At 40.1% G+C, this 19069-nt stretch overlaps 1 protein-coding gene across 5 annotated transcripts in view; it reads right to left on the reverse strand.

Moving 5' to 3' along the window:
- Positions 1-18809, reverse strand: part of CDKL3 (cyclin dependent kinase like 3) — a 48739-nt gene extending 29930 nt beyond the window's left edge. The window contains exons 1-3 of one of the 5 annotated variants that reach the window (XM_049873654.1): positions 18617-18809; positions 14899-15085; positions 12224-12418 (exon numbers count right to left, since the gene is read on the reverse strand). In XM_049873654.1, coding sequence (XP_049729611.1) covers positions 12224-12418; positions 14899-15063 — 360 coding nt within the window. In that variant the 5' untranslated portion in view covers positions 15064-15085; positions 18617-18809. Of the gene's footprint in view, positions 1-12223; positions 12419-14898; positions 15086-15518; positions 16297-18616 lie in introns of those variants that run through there. The other 4 variants (XM_049873658.1, XM_049873657.1, XM_049873655.1 and 1 more) reach the window with 4 other exon arrangements.
- Positions 18810-19069: the final 260 nt, after the last annotated feature.

Below are 19069 nucleotides of genomic sequence, written 5' to 3' on the forward strand. Positions count from 1 at the left end.
GAATGGACCATGAAGAGCTTCTAGTACCCCCTCCAACACTAATTAGTTGTATGGCAATTGCAATATTTATTTATTAATCTAAATGTGTTTCCTTTTTTTTTCTGGTTATTGTGAAAAAACAAACTCTCTTCTCACAATGAAATGGTCAGTTTTTCATTCACATCAAAAGTGCTTAGCTCCTTGTGGATGAAGACAATGGCAGGCCATCCTTGGGAATCTCACATCTCAGAGTTTGTAGTCAGAGCTTGTCTTGATAAGTTTCTTGCCCACATCCTATGCTGTACTACTACACTGAGTGTTTGTGCCACAAAACCTGGCACTTTATCTTCTACACTTTTACTCTCAATTATGTCATCTATTCTCTCAACTATACAAAAACTTTGAAGGTAAAAACTGTTTTCTACTTATTCTGTATCCCCAATATTATTTAGTATATAGTGAGTCTATCCAAACTCTTTGATTACTGTTTTAAGGAAATGTAACGAACTGACAATGTGATGTTTTTTCTCTATAAAAGTATCTATATGTGGTAGGCACTCAATAACATCCCTGACTTGTTATGAGCTATTAATTCAATTCCTTCTTTCAATAAATATTTACTGACAGCCTATTCTATCAAAAGTACTACCTCGGGCAATGAATAAAGCAAAATCCCAGCCCTCATGGAGCTTACAGTCTGATAAGGAAGGCAGAAAATAAGCAAAATGAACAAATACACAAACAAAAGAATTACAGACTGTGAAGGCAATGCGATACAGACTGAAAGGGGTGAAGTCAGCAGGAATGGTGGAATAAGGAACTCCCAAAATATTCTCCTCCATAAAAGCCACAAAAACACTAAGAAAATTTGCCAAAAGTCAACTTTTTCATAACTCTAGAAACTGACCAAAGACTTGCAACAATTCAGTAAGTATTTTAAAAAAAAAGGCTGTATCTCAGGAAGAACAGTGAGCTCTCTCATGTTTTAATTTCCTCTATGCCAATTCCCCTACCCCCGATAGCCTTGAAAACCAGCAATCCTACAATCAGTTAAAACCAGCAATCTAGGAGGCACTGGAGGGAGCAGAATAGGGATGGAGGGCCTCCAAAGTCCCATTCTCAGGTAACTGTCATTACTTAACCTGAAGTCCTCTGAAAAATCCCACTCAAAGCCTTTGGGAGGAGGGAAAACGGAGCTGGAGTGGGTGAAGGGGTCACTTTATAAAACAATTAGCAGCAATTGTTGACACTGCATCTGCTTGAGGCAGCAATAATTGGGCAAATGAGTGACTGACCAAAAAGCTTAAAAAGAAAAGCTAGGGAGTGAGGTCTCCATATGAACTTTGAAAAGCTTTAACATATACCTGGGAATCAAGACAGCCATGTGTATGTGCGGAGATGTGTGCACGCTGAGGAAAGATGTGAGTTAGTCCTAAGCTTACACCTCTGCATGACCTTAAGACTCTGCACAAGCAGGAAGTAAAGGTTAAGGAAAAGTTATAAGCTGCCACCCTGAGTGTGGAAAGCACACCCCAACACACACAAAGAGCTACTCAGCAAATGGTGGGAGATTTATTGGTTTCATAAAGACTTACAGAAATCTCTGTGCAATCATTAGCTGACCACTAAGCAAGCTGTCAAGTTTGTCACACTATGGGGGCTTGCATGTTGCTGTGATGCTAGAAGCTATGCCCTCAGTATTCAAATTCCAGCAGGGTCACCCATGGCAGAGAGATATCAGCTGAACTTCCAGACTAACACAGACTAGGAAGAAGGGCCTGGTGGTCTATTTCTGAAAAGAATTAGCCAACGAAAACTTTATGAACAGCAGCAGAATACTGTCTGACATAGAGCCGGAAAATGAGACCCTCAGGTTGGGAGGCACTTGAAATAAGACAGGAGAAAAGCTGTCTCCTCAAAGTAGAGTCAACCTTAATGACATGGATGGAGTCAAGCCTTTGGGACCTTCATTTGCTGACACGGCAGGACTCAAAATGAGAAGAAACAGTTGCAAACATCCATTAGTAATCAGAACTTGGACTGCATGAAGTATGAATCTAGGAAAACTGGAAGTCATCAAAAATTAAATGGAACACATAAACGTAAATATCCCAGGCATTAGTGAGCTGAAAAGGACTGGTATGGACCACCATATGATCTACTATGCCACGAATGACAACTTGAGGAGGAATGGCATTGCATTCATCGTCGAAAAGAACATTTCAAGATCTGTCCTCTCAGTGATAGGATAATACCCATATGCCTACAAGGATGACCAATTAATGACTACTATTCAAATTTACACACCAACCACTAAGGCCAAAGATGAAGAAATTGAAGATTTTTACCAATTTCTGCAGTCTGAAATTGATCAAACATGCAATCAGGATGCATTGATAATTGCTGGTGACTGGAATGTGAAAGCTGGAAACAAAGAAGAAGGATCCGTAGTTGGAAAACATGGCCTTGGTGTTAGAAACTACACTGGCAATCACATGATAGAATTTTGCAACACCAATGACTTCTTCATTGTAAATACCTTTTTTCAACAACATAAACAGCAACTATACACGTGGATCTCACCAGAAAGAATACACAGGAATCAAACTGACTGTATCTGTGGAAAGAGACAATGGAAAAGTTCAATATCATCAGGCAGAATGAGGCCAGGGGCCAACTGTAGAACAGATCATCTATTGCTCATATGCAAGTTCAAGTTGATGGTGAAGAAAATTAGAACAAGTCTAGGAGAGCCAAAGTACAACTTTAAGTATATCCCACCTGAATTTAGAGACCATCTCAAGAATAGATATGACATGTTGAACACTAATGACCACAGACCAGAGGAGGTGCGGAATGACATCGAGGACATCATACATGAAGAAAGCAAGAGGTCAGTAAAAAGACAGGAAAGAAAGAAAAGGCCAAAATGGATGTCAAAAGACACTCTGAAACTTGCTCTTGAACATCGAGTAGCCAAAGCGAATGGAAGAAATGATGAAGTAGAAGAGCTGAACAGAACACTTCAAAGGGTGGCTCAAGAAGACAAAGTATTATAATGACATGTGCTAAAACCCAGAATTAGAAAACCAAAAGAGAAGAACATGCTCAGCATTTCTCAAGTTAAAATAACTGGAGAAAAAATTTAAGCCTCAAGTTGCAATACTGAAGGATTCTCAGGGAAAATATTAAACAACAAAGGAAGCATAAAAAGAAGATGAAAGTCACTATTACAAAAAGAATTGGTTGATGTTCAACCATTTCAGGAGGCGGCATGTGATCAGGAACCAATGGTACTGAGGGAAGAGGTCCAAGCTGCACCGATGGCATTGATGAAAAACAAGGCTCCAGGAATTGATGGAATACCAACTGAGATGATTCGACAAACGGATGCAGTGCTGGAAGTGCTCACTCGTTTATGCCAAGAAATTTGGAAGACAGCTACCTGGCCAACTGACTGGAAAAGATCCAAATTTATGCCTATTCCTAAGAAAGGTGATCCAACCAAATGTGGAAATTATTGAACAATATCATTAACGTCACACACAAGTGAAATTTTGCTGAAGATCATTCAAAAGCAGCTGGAGCAGTACATTGACAGGGAACTGCCAGAAATTCAACCCGGATTCAGAAGAGGATGTGGAATGAGGCATATCGCTGCTGCTGTCAGATGGACTCTGGCTGAAAGCAAAGAATACCAGAAAGATGTTCACCTTTGTTTTATTGACCATACTAAGGCATTAGACTGTGTGGATCATAACAAATTAATGGATAGCACTGTGAAGAAAAGGAATTCCAAAACACTTAATTGTGCTCATGAGGAATCTATACATAGACCAAGAGGCAGTCGTTGGAATGCGAAGATACTGCGTGGTTTAAAGTCAGGAAAGGTGTGCATCAGGGTTGTACCTTTTATACTTATTCAATCTGTACACTGAGCAAGTAACCCGAAAAACTGGACTATATCATGAAGAATGTGGCAACAGTATTGGAGGAAGACTCATTAACAACCTGTGTCATGCAGATTGTTTTCCATTTTACACTTCTACCAGCAATGGATGAGTGTTCCAATTTCTCCACTTCCTCACCAACACCTCTTCATTATTTTTATTATATCTACATATTGGGTCTTTCTTTCCACAGATGTAGTCAATTTGATTTCTGCATGTTCCATCTGGCAAGGTCCATGTGTATAGTCGCTGTTTATGTTGGTTAAAGAAGGTATTTGCAATGAAGAAGTTGTCGGTCTTGCAAAATTCTATCATTCAATCTCCAGCATTGTTTCTACCACCAACGCCATATTTTCCAACTACTGATCTTCTTGTTTCCAACTTTCGCATTCCAATCGCCAGTAATTATCAATGCATCTTGAGTGCACGTTCCATCAATTTCAGACTGCAGCAGCTGACAAAAATCTTCTATTTCATCATCTTTGGCCCTAGCGGTTGGTCCATAAATTTGAATAATAGTCGTATTAACTGGTCTTCCTTGTAGGGGTATGGATACTCTCCTATCACTGAAAGCGTTGTACTTCAGGATAGATCTTGAAACATTCTTTTTGATGATGAACGCAACACCATTCCTCTTCAAGTTGTCATTCCCAGCATAGTAGACTAAATGATTGTCCCATTCAAAATGGCCAATACCAGTCCATTTCAGCTCACTAATGCCTAGAATATCGATGTTTATGCATTCCATTTCATTTTGATGATTTCCAGGTTTCCTAGATTCATACTTCGTACATCCCAGGTTCTGATTATTAACGGATGTTTGCAGTTGTTTCTTCTCATTTTTAGTCATGCCACATCAGAGAATGAAGGTCCTGAAAGCTTTACTCCATCAACGTCATTAAGGTCGACTCTACTTTGAAGAGGCAGCTCTTCCCCAGTCATCTTTTGAGTGCCTTCCAACCAGGGGCTCATCTTCCAGCACGATATCAGACAATGTTCTGCTGCTATTCATAAGGTTTTCACTGGCTAATGCTTTTCAGAAATAGACTGCTGGCTCCTTCTTCCTAGTCTGTCTTAGTCTGGAAGCTCAGCTGAAACCTGTCCTCCATGGGTAACCCTGCTGGTATCTGAATACTGGTCGCATAGCTTCCAGCATCACAGCAACACGCAAGCCCCACAGTACGACAAACTGACAGACATGTGGGCAGGGGTGAAATACAAGAAACTGGACTATATGAAGAAGAACAGAGCATCAGGATTGGAGGAAGACTCATTAACAACCTGCTTTACGCAGATGACACAACCTTGCTTGCTGGAACTGAAGAGGGCTTGGAACACTTACTAATGAAGATCAAAGACCACAGCCTTCAGTATGGATTGCACCTCAACATAAAGAAAACAAAAATTCTCACAACTGGACCAATGAGCACCATCACGATAAACAGAGAAAAGACTGAAGTTGTCAAGGATTTCATTTTACTTGGATCCACAATCAACAGCCATGGAAGCAGCAGTCAAGAAATCAAAAGATGCATTGCATTGGGTAAATCTGGTGCAAAGGACCTCTTTAAAGTGTTGAAGAGCAAAGATGTCACCTCGAAGACTAAGGTGCGCCTGACCCAAGCCATAGTATTTTCAATCGGATCATATGCATGTGAAAGCTGGACAGTGAATAAGGAAGACCGAAGAAGAATTGATGCCTCTGAATTGTGGCATTGTTGAAGAATATTGAATATACCATGGACTGCCAAAAGAATGATAAAATCTGTCTTGGAAGAAGTACATCTAGAATGCTCCTTATAAGCAAAGATGGCGAGGCTGCATCTTACATACTTTGGACATGTTGTCAGGAGGGATCAGTCCCTGGAGAAGGACATCACGCTTGGCAGAGTACATGGTCAGCGGAAAAGAGGAAGACCCTCAATGAGGTGGACTGACACAGTGGCTGCAACAATAAGCTCAAGCATAACAATTGTAAGGATGGCTCAGGACCATGCAGTGTTTCATTCTGTTGTGCACAGGGTGGCTATGAGTCGGAACCAACTCAACGGCCCCTAACAACATGTATGGGGTGTGAAATGGTATCTCATTGTGGGTTTGATTTGCATTTCTCTGATGGCTGGTATTTTTGAGCATCATTTCATGTGCTTACCAGCCATTTGCGTATCTTCTTTGGAGAAACATCTATTCAGATCTGCTGCCCCTTTTTAATTGCATTGTCTTTTTATTGTTAGTTTTAAGAATTCTTTATATATTCTGGATGCTAGATCATTACCAGGCATATGATTTGCAAATATTTTCTCCCATTCTGTGGGATGCCTTTTCACTTTCTTTATAGTGTCCTTTGACACACGAATGTTTTTAACTCTGATGAAGTCCAAATTATCTATTTTTTGTTTGATTGCTTATGCTTTTAATGTCATATCTAAAAAATCATCACCTAATCCAAGGTCACCTATGTTTCCTACTAAGAGTTTTATAGTTTTAGCTCCTCCATTTAGGTCTTTGAGACATTTTGACTTAATTTTTGTATGCTGTATAAACAATCAGACTTTGCATTCAACCGATGAGTTTGATTCTCCTTTATTGTGCAGTAGAATGCTGCAGAGCTATATAAACCTCTATATTACAATCTGATTTATAATATACTTAGCTATTTGGAAAATTCTCTGACTCCAAATGTGTTGATCAATCCAAATCAATTTATTATCAATTCTGTTCCCCACTGTTCCACTTCTGTTCTGATACCAGCTGCTCATACAGCACTTCTTCCTCTGACCCTAACCATTTGGAGCTAGGTCAGATCTCTTAAAAGGCACAGTCCTCCAGATTGTCAAGTCTGCCCAAGACCTCAGACACCAGCCACAAGCTTGAGAGTATCCATGATACCCTCACTTCTGGCCTGCTGGTTACCAATTCAGGGTTTTCCCACTCCCTTTCAGGATGAAAGCGATAAGCTCAGGGGTCTCCAGCCTACCCCCACTTCTGACCTGCTGACTCCCACTACTCCTCAGGTTCGATAATTGGCTAGAACTCACAGAACTCATGGAAAACACTACATTTATGATTACAGTTTTATTACAGCAAGAGGATACAATGAAGAGACATATAGGGTGAGATCTGGGAGGATTCCCAACACAGAATTTCCATGCCCCAAAGACATGCTACCCTCCCATGTGCACCAATGTCTATCACCAACCAGGCAGCCCAAGGAGCTTCAATGTCCAGAGCGTTTATTGGGGAGGGGGGGCCTCATGTAATTGAAACTCCAGGATCTTTCTCACCCCTCCCACCCCGTCAGTCCATTTCATAAGGTTGGTATTATGTGGTGGGTCTTTCTGGCATAGTCAGTGCCTACCCAACATGTTGTTGTTCTTGCTGCTAAGTGCCATCGAGTTGGCTTCAACTCATAGCAACCCTATGTACAACAAAACAAAACACAGCCCAGTCCTGTGCCATGCTCACAATCATTGTTATGCTTAAGCCCATTGTTGCAGCCACTGTGTCAATCCATCTCATTGAGGGTCTTCCTCTTTTTCGATGACCCTCTGCTTTACCAAGCATGTCTTTCTCCAAGGATTGATGCCTCCTAACAAAATGTCTGAACTATATAAGACGTAGTCTCGCCATCTTTGCTTCTAAGGAGCATTTTGGTTATACTTCTTCCGGAACAGATTTTTTTGTTCTTTTTGCAGTACATAGTATGTTCAATATTCTTCTCCAACACCCCAATTTAAAGGCGTCAATTCTTTGGTCTTCTATATTCATTGCCCAGCTTTCACATGCATAGGAGGCAATTGAAAACACCATGGTTTGGGTCAGGCGTACCTTAGTCTTCAACGTGACATCTTTGCTTTTCAACACTTTAAAAAGGTCTTTTGCAGTAGATTTACCCAATCCAATGTGTTTTTTGATTTCTTGACTGCTGCTTCCATGGGTGTTGATTGAGAACCCAAGTAAAGTGAAATCGTTGACAGCTTCAACATGAGTCCTCACCAAAGACACTTCGATCATTGGAGAAAGTCTAAGGCTTTAGGGGTTCTCTCTCAGGGACCAAGGGAATTCTTTGGGTAAAGTTAATTCCACAACAGCCCAATGTGCTTGGATTTAAATACCCATGAAATAAGAGAGTTCAAATCTCCACAACCTCCAACAGCCCAAACAGGCTGGGTTCTAAATCACTGAGAGCTTCAATTTGCTCAATTTTCCAATCTGATGTTATAAAATTAGATGCTAATGCACTATATGAAAAGATAACCCTAACAATCAAGTGGAAAGTGTGTTGTTGTTGTTAGTGGCTGTTATGGATTGAATTGTGTCCCCCAAAAATGTGTGTCAACAGGATAGGCCATGATTCCCAGTATTGCATGACAGTCCACCATTTTGTCATCTGATGTGATTTTCCTATGCGTTGTAAATCCTACCTCTGTGATATTAATGAGACAAGATTAGAGGCGGTTATGGTAATAAGGCAGAACTCAATCACAAGATTAGGTTGTCTCTTGAGTCAATCTCTTTTTAGATATATAAGAGAGATGCAAGCAGAGAAACAGGGAGCCTCATGCCACCAAGAAAGCAGCTCTGGGAGCAGGGCACGTCCTTTGGACCCAGGGTTCCTGCACTGAGATGCTTCTAGACCCAAGGTAAGATTGATGACAAGGACCTTCCCCCAGAATAGACAGAGACAGAAAGCCTTCCCCTAAAGCTGGCACCCTGAATTAGGACTTCTAGCCTCCTAAACTGTGACAGAATAAATTTCTGTTTTTTATGGCAGCACTAGATAACAGACAAAGCTTCTTCTGGTACTGAATAGTACTTTACTTCACAAATTTTTATTAAAAAGGATGTGAGATATCATGTCAGACAATATCTCAGATGTTTCATAGTTAAATATCAATCATCTGCTTGAAATTTGGAGCTATTAGGATGAAGCAGTTTATTTTCTTAATATTTTGGCAACATGAAAATAATCTTAAATTATTAAAGCCCCAACCCAGATGTCCAGGTAATAAGTATAATAATATTTAATGAACCACAACATTCATGGCTGTCTTAATTCTCCAAGGTAACTAAAATACTCTGTAAGGTTAGTGGAGAGAGAGGGATAATTTTGCTCCAGGTGCTAAACAAGACCAAGAGAATAAAAGACTATGACTGTTTCTATCTAGGCCTCCTTCTCTGCTGCTCTCACCTCTCCCACACACAGATACTCTTCCACACTTGGTGATGAGTACCACTTTTTACTTTTCCCTCTATTCCTTGAAGAGTGATCTAGCCTTACCTCTTCAACCACAGACTCTGAGAAGAAAATCCCCTAATCTGTATATCTAGTTCCACCAATTTCCTAAGGTCAAATTACATAATTGGTTAATCACTATTTTTACTTAGATTTCCCTACTATCTCTTAAAGTATATTAATATATCTAAAAACAATTCTCTCTCCTAAAATCAGTTTCTGCCAATAGCACAATTCTCCTGCTCTCAAATTAAAAATCCTGTAGTTACCTTTGATTTCTTCCCCTTTTTTCCCCATCCCTCTCACATCTAATTCCCCAATCCTGTCATTTCTCGTTTTGTTGAAATCTCTATCTTCTCCCCCTGCCATCCTTCCTCTCCTTCCCATTGCCACTATCCAAGTTCAAGCCCTTGCCACCTCATATCTGGACTATTACAACAGTTTCTCACCTAATCTCTCTGGGTCTCTATCCACATCTATTCTCTAATCTTGTTAAAGTAAGTTTAGGTTTTGTTTTTATCCTGTTACTGTCAAACTCAAAAGCCTTCAATGGTTCCTCAGCATCCTCACCATAAAGTTCTAACTCCTCAGGATGAATTTAAGGCTCTGGAAAATCTATCCCCAGGGCACCTGTGCCACCTGATCTCTGTTAAGTTGATCATCACCACTCTCCAAAGAGCTCTGCTCAGATCTACCTCTATTTTCACAGAGGCACCCAATCTGAATGCATTTCCTCTTTTATTCTAATAAAATTCTGGCTACATTTCAAGATTCTACTAACTTTAGTTTTACCTCTTACTTGAAGTCTTCTAATAGTCTGGCTAAGTCGAGCATCATTTTAGTCTACTACAGACAAGGTTCTGGAGGGATACAAATACAAATATTCCTAACTCCTTTCCAGCACTACTTATTGAGCACTTAAAATGTGTCTGACACAGTGCTAAGCACTTTATACCTAGCACCTAATGGATCTTTACAACAAATCTGAGGTAGTATATTATGCTCATTTTGCACAAAAGGAAAATGAGGCTCAGAGAGGTTAGATAATTTTCCAAAGGTCACAGAATAACAGGGCTGCTGCCTTTGGCTGTGCAAGTTGTATACTGCACAAGTTGTATACTGCACAAGTTGTGTGGTCATCCATAACATCTCTGGTGGTGGAAACTCCAGACAGTCTGATTCTAATTACCACATTATACTGTCTTCCCATGGATTCGGCTGGCAGGTAGATTACAATCTGAATTCCAGTTGTTATCACAATCATATTTTTCAAGGCCACAAAATGAGACACACTGCTACAAAGACAGAAGGTTAAACATTAAGCTTTCTGAAAAGTCTGGAATATATATTTGCTATGCCTACGTTGGAAACCCTGGTGGCGTAGTAGTTAAGTGCTACAGCTGCTAACCAAAAGGTCAGCAGTTTGAATCCACCAGCTGCTCTTTGGAAACCCTATGGGGCAGTTCTACTGCCCCATAGGGTCGCTATGAGTTGGAACTGACTCAACAGCAACAAGCTTGATGGGCTTGTGCCTATTTTAGTGTCCCCAAAACCAGCGCCATCGAGTCGATTCCAACTCATAGTGACCCTATAGGACAGAGTAGAACTGCCCCATAGAGTTTCCAAGGATCCCAGGGTGACACAAATGGTTAAGCACTTAACTACTGTCTTAGTCATCTAGTGCTGCTGTAACAGAAATACCACAAGTGAATGGCTTTAACAAAGAGAAATTTATTCTCTCACAGTCCAGTAGGCTACAAGTTTAAATTCAGAGCGTCAGCTCCAGGGGAAGGCTTTCTCTGCCAACTCTAGGGGAAGTTCCATGTCATCAATCTTCCCTTGGTCTAGGAGCCTCTCTGCGCAGGAACCTCAGGTCCAAAGGACAGACTCTGCTCCCCACACTGCTTTCTTGGTGGTATGAGATCCCCCTGTGTCTTCGCTGGCCTCTCTCTTTTATATCTCAAAAGAGATTGGCTTAAGACACAACCCAATCTTGTAGATCTCATCAACATTAACTGCCGCTAATCCATCTCATTAACATCATAGTGACGGGATTTACAACACAAAGGAAAATCACAAAATGGTAGACAATCACACAATACTACAGGTATTTTGGGGGGACACAAGTCAATCCATGACAACTACTAACCACAAATTAGGCAGTATGAACTCACCCAGAGGCATCTGGGAAGAAAGGCCTGGTGATCTGCTTCCGCAAGGTCACAGCCTTAAAAACCCTATGGAGAGCAGTTCTACTCTGCAACACATGGGGTCGCCATGAATCAGAATTAACTCCACGGCAGTCAGTGATGGTGATGTCTATATCACTTACTAGTAAAATTATTTTAGAGGCTTTTAGGCTTTTACTATTGAGCTATTTCCTGAATATATATTTAATATTCCAGAAAGCAGAGCTCCTTAAAAACAAAAAAAAGCTATAATAATAATTTAAAAAAGGCATAGCTCTATAATATCCTGCTGAGCTAAACACTAGGCAATGCTAAAGGCAACACTAAAAATCAGAATAGTTGCTATTTTCTTTTTTTTTGGTTTTTCACAGGTAAAGCTATAAGGTCCTACATATTTCAGTCACTTTATTTTTCCTTTCTTCCCCTAAGGTATCCACAGCTACTTGTCATTCCCATGGCCTAGTTTCTAGTTCCTACCTCCAAAATTTCCTTCATTTGATCAAGTCTCCATCAAATCATGGCCCTTTCAACATCTTCGCGTACTTTTTCTAGTAAAAGCTGCCCAATTGGCTGTTGATTCCTCTAGTCCTAACTACTGATACCTCCATCCGGCATCCCATACTTGGTCTGCCCTACAATTACAATTTTTGTGTGTTCAATAAATGCTCTTTGACTATGTAACTAAATTGTAAGATCGCAAATGGGAAGACCACTTTCATATATTTGTATCTTACGTCCCACCTCCATTTTAAAATGTCAATTAATATTACACAGAAAAATAATTTCAACAACCCTCATAAAAACAGAACATTGTTTAAATGACACAATTCATAGTCATCCTACATTTTGGCTTACTTTGAAGCACTTACATTATTACTGTGAAGATATTCGATTGCTCGAAGAATCTGGAAGAGGTATTTTCTAAGTCTTCTACTCTCTAGTCCGTGACAATAATGTTGCAACTCATCTAATACTGTGTGGTCAATAAATTCAAATACCAAATGAATTTTCTTTTTCTGTTTAAAAACTTCAATCAGATTGACCAAGTTTTCATGACGAAATTGCTATTAATGAAAGAAACACATTTTTAATAAATTATTTCATGCACAATAATTTGAACATACCACACCTACATAATTTTTAGAATACCCTCAGCTTCTTTTCCTTCATGCATTTCAACCAAAATTTCTCAGATGATTTGCTTACATTCCTATTTCATGGAAATTTTAATCCATTTCATGATCAGTATTTATAGAACAAAGTGAGATGCACTGCCTTACCTCAAATTGGCATTTGATTGCTTACGAAAATACTTATATTAATACTTAATATTAAATTGTTTATCTAAATACTTTAGAGTACTGTAATGCAACCTGGTATGCTGCTAAGAGATATACTGCTATCCTTTAACTTGTTTGTGATTAAATTTAACACCTGAAATTTAAAAGGTCCTTATGTTTTCAAGTGAACATGGATTTCAACAGCACTGAGTATTTGACTTGAATTTATAGAAAGCAATTATTTTGATTTTGGCCCCAAACTCTAGAGAGTAAACCACAAGTTTTAGGTGGACATCATAAACTTATCAAACTGAAACAGAAGAGTATTAAAACGGCTAGAAACTCTTGATATCTCTTCAGATGTGTGAAAGACCAATTTGTAGTCACAGTAATTTTACATAAATATACATTTATCTGTGGGTAAAATTCTACTCATTGTCTGTACTATTCTAACAAACAACACTTTTTTAGAATGGTGGCAATCATTGAAATTGACATAACTTCGAGATGTCAAAAATAGCCATGTGTCAGCTTAGAAAACAAATGAAGTTTAATATTTTATGATGCTTATTCTATTTTTCCTGGTGGCAGAGTGGTTAAGAGCTCAGCTGCTAACGAAAAGGTCGGCGGTTTGAATCCACCAGCCACTCCTTGGAAACCCTATGGGGTAGTTTTACTCTGTCTGGTAGGGTCACTATGAGTTGGAATCAACTTGATGGCAATGGTTGGTTTTTGGTTTATTTTGTTTTTCAATATACTGACAATTATAATTAATTCTTAAGTATTTTTTCAAATTATCAAAAATATTTATTCATTTGGCTAAAAAGTAAGGGGTATACATAATGTTGGTTTCATAGAAAACTGTATTTTTATTTAAAAAAAAAAACTTGCCTTTATTCCAATGGCACAATGTCAGCTTTCCCAATTCTCTGTACTAATATAGACACTAAACTTCTTAAGATGACTAACAAAAAAACATGCCAAAATACAATGCCAGATTTCTTTCCTTCATTTGATCTCAATTTCCTAGGTTGGCAAGATGCCAGAGTACTGCAGTGACAACATGCTGACAGCAGGAAAAAGAACTGCCTACCTTTGGACACTATAATATTAATCCTTCATCTAAGGAAAATTACTGGTTACCTATCTGGTCTTTATTTTTAAAGGCAAAGACAAAGCGGAGAAGGGTTAATATGAGTTCATAAACTAGGGGAGATTACTCAGGGATGAGAAGGCAGGTACTTTCTCAGACAAACAAGGAAAGCCCTGGAAATGCTCCACTACTCCTTTTAAAGTTGTTTAATTTTGTTTTTCTCCATTACCGGATAACTTTTTTACAGATATTTTCACTAGTTACTCTAACTATAATTTATTTAATAAAATTTTAACAGAGATAAAAACTTAACACAAACTAAGTCATTATGGAGATCTTTCTAGATTAAGAATGTTAACTAGTCCAAGAAATCTCTCTAGTGGAGTTAGAACATGCCAAAATTAAAAATTCTACATTAAGGCAATGAAAACAGTTAAGTTGTCTCAAAATAATTTTACATAATAGTTATACAGTAGAACCTGTGAAAGCCAGAACCTATGTAAGGTAGAAACCTGTCAGAGAAAGAAAACAAATATTTTCCATTGAACAGGGAACAACAGAACAGTGGTGATTGCACCCTGTCAGAGGCAGGAAACTTGGGAGACCTGAAAAAACAAGGCAGTCCCGTGGAGTTCCAGCTCTCACAGGTTTCACTGTAATAGTAAATTGCATTTTCATCTCTGTGTTTTTACCACATATTGGTTATTTTTACAAAATGATTAAGTAGAGAAAAATAATCAACTGAAGTGCAATAGAGTTAAAGAAAGAACTAGAGATAGTCTCTGGGAAAAGGTCTTCTAATTACATTTTCACTTATGGTGCACAGAGTTCTCTTGAGGGCAGGGACTATCTCTTACATCTTTATAGTCCCAGAATCTAGCACAATGCCTTGCACAAAGCAGTCATTTTTATTCAATATTCATTATACTAGAATATTTCTGAGTAATTATTTCACAACACTTGGCATAGCTTTTGTTAAGTTATACACAAGCACATGCATCTTTTATCACTATAAAATTACAAAATGTTAGATAATAAACGGAGTATCACACTTGTTTTTCAGTTAATGTCTTAGCACATGTGTTAACTGAAATATTCTTGTAAACAATTTTTTTTATTTTCTAACAATTTCTCTTATGATTTATAGAACAATTAAGCAAAAGAAGCAAACCTTTAGAAACTTTATTTCTCTCGTTGCGATTTTGTTGACAGATTTTTCTGGTTTCTCATAAAATATCTTAATGGCCACTATCTGCCCAGTAACCTTATGTTTACACTTCATGACTGTTCCATAACTTCCCTCTCCCACTTTTCCAAGGGTTTCATACATCTCCATTTTAAAGTCTGGCTTCTACTTCCTCAGAGAAATAAAGGAAAAAAAAATGTTAAACGTTTATAGTTTTATTTATTCAAGCTGGATAATGCATTTCCAAAATAAACCCATACTTTCAAATACAGAAACATAGAAAAAATCACGAATCTTTTCCACAGAATCTGTCTTTGAGCACTCCGCCAGCCCGCCAATGAAGTGTTCCTATGGGGCTCCTGCCCTTACCAGAACTTATGGCTCGGCTGCCTCGGTTATTCCCATTAACACTGAGGTTCCCTTACTACGTGTCACCCATCTATGAAGTGTGTAGTCCCAACACTTCCTGTCATTCCTTCGTCAAATATTAGGTCCCCGCACCACTGCAGCTCCCACACATCAGGCCCGGGACTGAGGAAAGCATAAGTCCCGCCCGCTCCTCAAATCCGACGTCTAAGGTCCTGGACCGGAGTCGCGCCCCTCACCCCGCTGTCGAGTTAGTCCGGGCAGCCACCGCCGCCTCAGCCCATTCTGCAGTCCTGTCAGCCTAGCTCCGCGCAGTCCCAGCCGGGCAACGGGACACGGACCCGCCTCTGCCAGCCAACCCCGCCAGCTCGCAGCCGCCCGCTACCATGGCAACGCAGCGACAACACTCTGCCCCTAGTGCGCAAGACCGGATTATCGGCCGGGTCCGACCCGGAAGGAAAGTGAGAAAAAGCGGAAAGGGCTCCTGGAGCGCGCTAAAATGGAAGCTTGCTTGGGGATCCGTTGGGGTCTTGGTGGGTTTGGCTTCGCTCAAACTCGGGGCCTCCTCACAAGGTTAGTTTTGAGCGGGATGGGAAGCATCCACATTTTGACAGCAGCATGAGTGTGTGGCATGCGTCGCGGACGCCACCAGGCTGGAGAACACCCGCCGCTAAAAGAATGGCTGTTGTCATTAAGCTGTGATAGTTTGTAAAGCGAGACTTCCAAGAAAGTCTTGTGTGGTTTTTGTTTTTTAAGTTACTTAGTACAATACTATTCCATGGACCTGAGTTTGACCTCAGGTGTTGACATTCATCCTTAAACGGGTATATCATCAAGAATATTTCGTGAACACCTCTCTTTAAAATTTCTTCCAACTCCTAGTAATCCTTTTTAAAAAAGTCCCTCACTACATGTTAAAATAGCCCCTTGGGGAAAAGACCCTGAAGAAAGTAATTCAAAGGATTTTACCACACACAGGGAGTGACATGCAATAGCACAGAGAAAAAGGGGCCAGTGTTTAATTGCTTAAGGACTGGACATAGGGTTCAACTGTAGTGACAGCTTAAAAATGAATAACTAGAGTAATGCCGAACAAGTACCTAGGAAGTACTGCCTTTCTCGGGGTTTTAGTTTCTTCTGTAAAATGAGATAAGTGTATAAGGTCAAATCCCACCATGCTTCCTCTAAATAAATTATTATCTAATATTGTTATCTAATAAATCTAGCCCAGTGCTTCCCACCCCAACATGGACATTAAAATCACACCTGGATAGCTTTTAAGAAGTCCTCACTCCCAGAAATTCTGATTCACTTGGGATGGGGTAAAGGAGAAAACCCTGGTGGTGCAGTGGTTAGGTGCTATGGCTGCTAACCAAAGAGACCCTAGTTCAAATCCACCAGGCGCTCCTTGGAAACTCTATGGGGCAGTTCTACTCTGTCCTATAGGGTCGCTATGAGTCGGAATCGACTCGACGGCACTGGGTTTGGGGTAAAGGAATTGGTATTTTAAAAGTTCCTCCAAGTGTTTCTAATATGCTGCTACGGTTTAGAGCTTCTGAGTGGGGAGAGTGAGGAGGAATGATCCTGGTTTTCCTTTTCATTAGCAAAATATTCAGAGTCGTCTTTCCTTTTGAAAAGTTACTCAACAATGTTTAAAAATCCTTGTAATCTATGAGTGTCAAAGTTAATCTTTGCCCAGACTTGCTGTAAGCATATTTATTTAACATTTATTGTGGGTTAAATATTTGTAAAGAACAGAACATGAATCAGACTGGTCTCTGCCCTCAGTGAGCTCACAATCTAGAGCCACAGAATTGTTCAAAACAAAAAAACCAAAACCATTGCCGTCGAGTCAATTCCATACTGCCGACCTTTTTGGTTAGCAGCTGTAGCTCTTAACCACTACTCCTGCCAGGGTTTCCACAGAATTGATAAGACTATACAATTTCAGAAACCCTGGCAGCAGTAATGGTTAAGTACTACAGCTGCCAACCAAGAGGTCGGCAGTTCGAAACCACGAGGCACTCCTTGGAAACCCTACAGGGCAGTTCTACTCTGCCCTATATGGTCACTATGAGTTGGAATGACTCGATGGCAATGGGTTTTATACAGTTTTAGCTTGAAATTATTCATTTTACAAATAGGCTGTGGCAGGCTTGGAGACCTGAACAGCCAATGATTCTTCCTTATACATCGCTCTAAGACTATGAAGATCCTTGACAGAATTTGTCAAAAATGTTACTTCATTTTGGAAAACCATGTACAATTAAAATTGCTAGATAAATTACATCACAGGGTTTTTAAAAAGTAACTCTTTAACCTTTTTTCTTTAGCATTTCACTGCGTGGTACCCTATACCGTCTGTTTTACTCCCTAGCTGTGGAGAATATGGTAGGAAGGCAAAAAAAATCAGCTTTTGACTTAGAGAATCACATTTGTGATTGAATAGCAGGACCTATCAAGAGTTAGGCCTAGCTAGCTTGATCACCAAGGCTGTTACTAAAAGCTAACGATAGAATTCAGGATTTGAAAAAAGGGAGGTACCAGTAAAGCTAACCCTTCCTGGTTTCTTGGAAATACAGGCAAGCTGAAGAAAGACTGATACAATGCAAAGAAATTTCCCTGCCTTGAGCTGAAGAATTTGTCAAGTAAATATGAAAAATTGCTGAGAGTCATCCTGAGCAACAAAGACCTGGAGTCAGTTAAAGACTATAGCTGGAGGAAACTCAGTGAAGAGAAAATGGCACAGGATGGACACTTCTTGCTCATTTGGGCCTTGCTTGGCTAGTGTAGAAAACCAGAAATGAGTTCTCTCAGGCTAGATATATAAATAAGTCCCACCCATGTCAGCACATCTCCCGCAGATCTGAATCGTATTTGTAGGTTTCTTTAACAACAGATCACCTGTCGCACCCTCGCAGTTCTTGACAAATACGATTCCCTACCGTAGCCCAACCCATGGATTCTTAACACAAGTCCTCAAATGAGAGAACCATACAGGAAAAACAAAACTTTTAATTCCGTGCTTATTTTAAACAACAACAACAAAAAAGCCGTGGACAATCTGTACACCGTTTTTTAATCTTTGCCCAGAATTTCCAATCCTGAAAACTCCACTGCAAAAGAAAGAGGCTATTTGATGACCTAAGGAAGAATTTCGGGGGATTTTGTTTCGTGTGGGCCTCAGCATTTAATGCTGCGCTTATTAAAAGATCGAGAAAGTCCCTACACTACTACTTTGCCTTAAGAGCCAGACTGATTAACCACTGAAACAACGAGAGGGAATTTTATGTCCAAATTATTTTGGGCTCCATTTTAAAGATTTAGAAAGACAAACCTGCTTCCGGCATGACCTCATCGATAATGTAGTCCCTGTACGTGAGACAGACTGATACAGGTGTACCCCACCCTAATACCCATAAACTTGGGTACCCGCATCATAGAGCTGGCTGAGACTGATTCAGGCGGCGGTCCCACGTGATCCATTCTAATCGCGTCATAGGGACGCGTGGTTCTAGCTACCTCACCCCTCCCCGTCAGGGGTGGATTGTTGACAACGCCGCCGGTGTCACGTGACCTGACGTCATTCCACCTCCTTTCCCTGAAGTCCCTGGACCCGGATGCGTCCGTCTCTCCCCACCCAGCCGAGCCTAAGTCAGTGAAGGGGGGAAACAGGGTGGTGTTTCGGTCACGATGGCTTTTAATCCAATGGGTCTAAGCATAAAGAATACCAACTTGTCGAGGAGTTCAGGAAGCCAAAATGAGAGCGGTCCTTGCTGAGAGGCTCCCG

This window comes from Elephas maximus, chromosome 2 (assembly GCF_024166365.1).
Source record: "Elephas maximus indicus isolate mEleMax1 chromosome 2, mEleMax1 primary haplotype, whole genome shotgun sequence".
NCBI classification, from domain to species: Eukaryota; Metazoa; Chordata; class Mammalia; order Proboscidea; family Elephantidae; genus Elephas; species Elephas maximus.